At 50.9% G+C, this 2333-nt stretch overlaps 1 protein-coding gene across 5 annotated transcripts in view; it reads left to right on the forward strand.

Moving 5' to 3' along the window:
- Window positions 1–2333, forward strand: part of Atp11a (ATPase phospholipid transporting 11A) — a 54513-nt gene that overhangs the window by 5354 nt on the left and 46826 nt on the right. For all 5 annotated transcript variants that reach the window (XM_029480365.1, XM_029480369.1, XM_029480367.1 and 2 more), the window contains exons 3-4: window positions 881–984; window positions 1243–1293. In XM_029480365.1, the coding sequence (XP_029336225.1) occupies window positions 881–984; window positions 1243–1293 (155 nt within the window). The remainder of the gene's footprint in view (window positions 1–880; window positions 985–1242; window positions 1294–2333) is intronic.

The following is a 2333-nucleotide window of genomic DNA, read 5'->3' on the forward strand; positions in this document are numbered from 1 at the left end:
AAAAAAAAAAGAAAGAACAAATTGTGGGAAGGCTTCTACTGACCTCAGGGAGTCTTATGCCAGTCACATGACATCAGCCTGGCCTTTTGCCCTTTTGGGACTTTTTACATCTCTGAAAGGCTGTCAAATCCCTGATTAGAAACCTCCCCCAGATTCTCAGTGCACAGCAAGGCTTGAATGACACAGTGATGTAGCCACCTGTACACTCGAGCGTCTGTGTTCCTGTGCCCTCCTTCCTAGGTAAAGGAGATACATCCTCATGCTTATCTGTGAATGGTCCTGCAGGTGATAGGCCACATGGTCCTGGACAGCAAGACATGCCAGCTGGCATCTGTCTAAAAGTGCAGTTCTTGGGCCTCCTGCTCAGACTTGCTACCCTGAGATTTAAAGGGTGACCTAACAGTAGTGGGTCAGCAGCCTCCTGGGGATTTGGATGCACTTAGTTCAGAGATGAGGGACCTTGTGGTTTAAACTGTTGAACAGCCTCAGAGAGCAGTGACAGGAGGACATTTGGTGACAGAGTTTGGGAAANGAGACCAATTGATGCTTCCAGTGTCTCCTCGGAGCTATAGTACTTTGCCTGAAAGAAGAGGAACANATGAGTGACTGACAGTTCTTCCCAGGGCAGGTGCATCAAATACCAGGTTTAAAGAAGCCGCAGGCTTGCCCTTCGTCCTGCTAGTTTTAAGATGAGGGTGCAGAGTGAGTGTGGAGACTCAGAGTTCCTGTCCTCCACCAGTGGAACAATAGCCAAGTCTCGTCTTTCCCGGACACTTTGCATCCAGACCCACAGTAGGACTCACAGGATGTGCGTGAAAATCAAACTCTGAGTGGGTGCCATGAGGTTCAGGGTGTGACTCGTGTTTTCTCTCCTTTGTAGACTCACTACGCGGTGCAGGATACCAAGGGCTTCCACACAGAGGCGGATGTTGACAGCTTGCACGCCACAATCGAGTGTGAACAGCCACAGCCTGACCTCTACAAGTAAGCCAAGCACACTGCCCAGGAAAGGCCGGGCANACTGCAGCTGTGTCTGTGGACAATACCGTGCAGACTGCAGCTTCTCATGCAGAAGGAAGCCTCACTCTTCTTTATGTCTGTGTTAAGAGATGTCATGTAAGCCAGGGGAGAAGACGCACAGGAAATAAGGAGAAAGTAGGCTGAGTCACCACCAGTCCTGCGGAGTGGGAGGAGCTAGCTGTGGTGCTGACTGAGTAATGAAGTGAGCTCTTCTGTTGACAGGTTTGTGGGGCGCATCAATGTTTACAGCGACCTGAACGACCCTGTAGTGAGGTGAGTGTTCTTGGGAGTCCAGGCCTTTATCCTCTTGGTTGTTACAACAGAACTTGGCATTTGATGAGCCCTGCCATGCNACCGGTGTAGAAGGCGGGGCCCTATCTCATGAGCACAGTCCACTCTCCCACGCTCACTCTGGGGTTTGTCTGCACGTGTCAGTGTAACGCGGATCCTGTAACCTCACACATGACACTGCCATTGTGGAGCCTCTCCAGCTGCCCCAGGTCAGAAGCCTGCACCATGACTTTTACAGGAGGGAAGGGCCCTAACCAACTGTGAGCAGCACCCTCACAGGCTGTGAAGTCAGAAGTTTCGGACACAAAGGCCTGTCTGACAGCAGAGTAGCCTACCCGTGGCCATCACTGGGCTAAGATGCTCAGGCCCGACTAGGATGAGGGGACCTGGCTACCTTCAAGGAGACACTGTGTGCTGGTTAGCCTCCTGCTCCATCATCTGAGCCTCCGTGCCTGCAGTCAGGATGTGTAACATCGGAGAGAGAACAGCCATTGGGCAATGAGGAGCCCGAGAGGCACCTGGGGNTTGGCCCTGGGAAGGGCCTCACGTGCCCCATCTGCACCCCACATGCTGCCCTGCTACCCAGGGGAGAGCTCTATACCTCAGCTGCTCTCTCTGCTGTGCTCGATGAGGAAGTGCTTGGGTTCATTGCTTAGGAACTTGGCTTCCTGTAGGTTCTGAAGTTGACCTTTGCTTGCAGTTTAAGCAGCTCCAAATTACTGATACCTTGCTATCAGTCTATGCTGAAAGGAAATGTTTGCCCAGAAAGCAGAGGCAGATTTCTTATGGGATAAGTACCTCGGAATAAATAGTNACTAGAGTATTTCTGTATGGCCTGTCTCTCATGGGACTCAGTAAGGCACTGCTTTAAGAGAACAGTCTGTGTACTTCTTAGCTTGCATTTTTAATGGTTTGTTTGTTTGTTTGTTTGTTACTTTTTTGAGACCTTATCTTGCTATTAGCTAGAGAGGCGTTCAACACCCGATCCTCCAGCCTCCACCTCCTGAGTTCTAGATCACAGT

This window comes from Mus caroli, chromosome 8, assembly GCF_900094665.2.
Source record: "Mus caroli chromosome 8, CAROLI_EIJ_v1.1, whole genome shotgun sequence".
Classification (NCBI taxonomy): domain Eukaryota; kingdom Metazoa; phylum Chordata; class Mammalia; order Rodentia; family Muridae; genus Mus; species Mus caroli.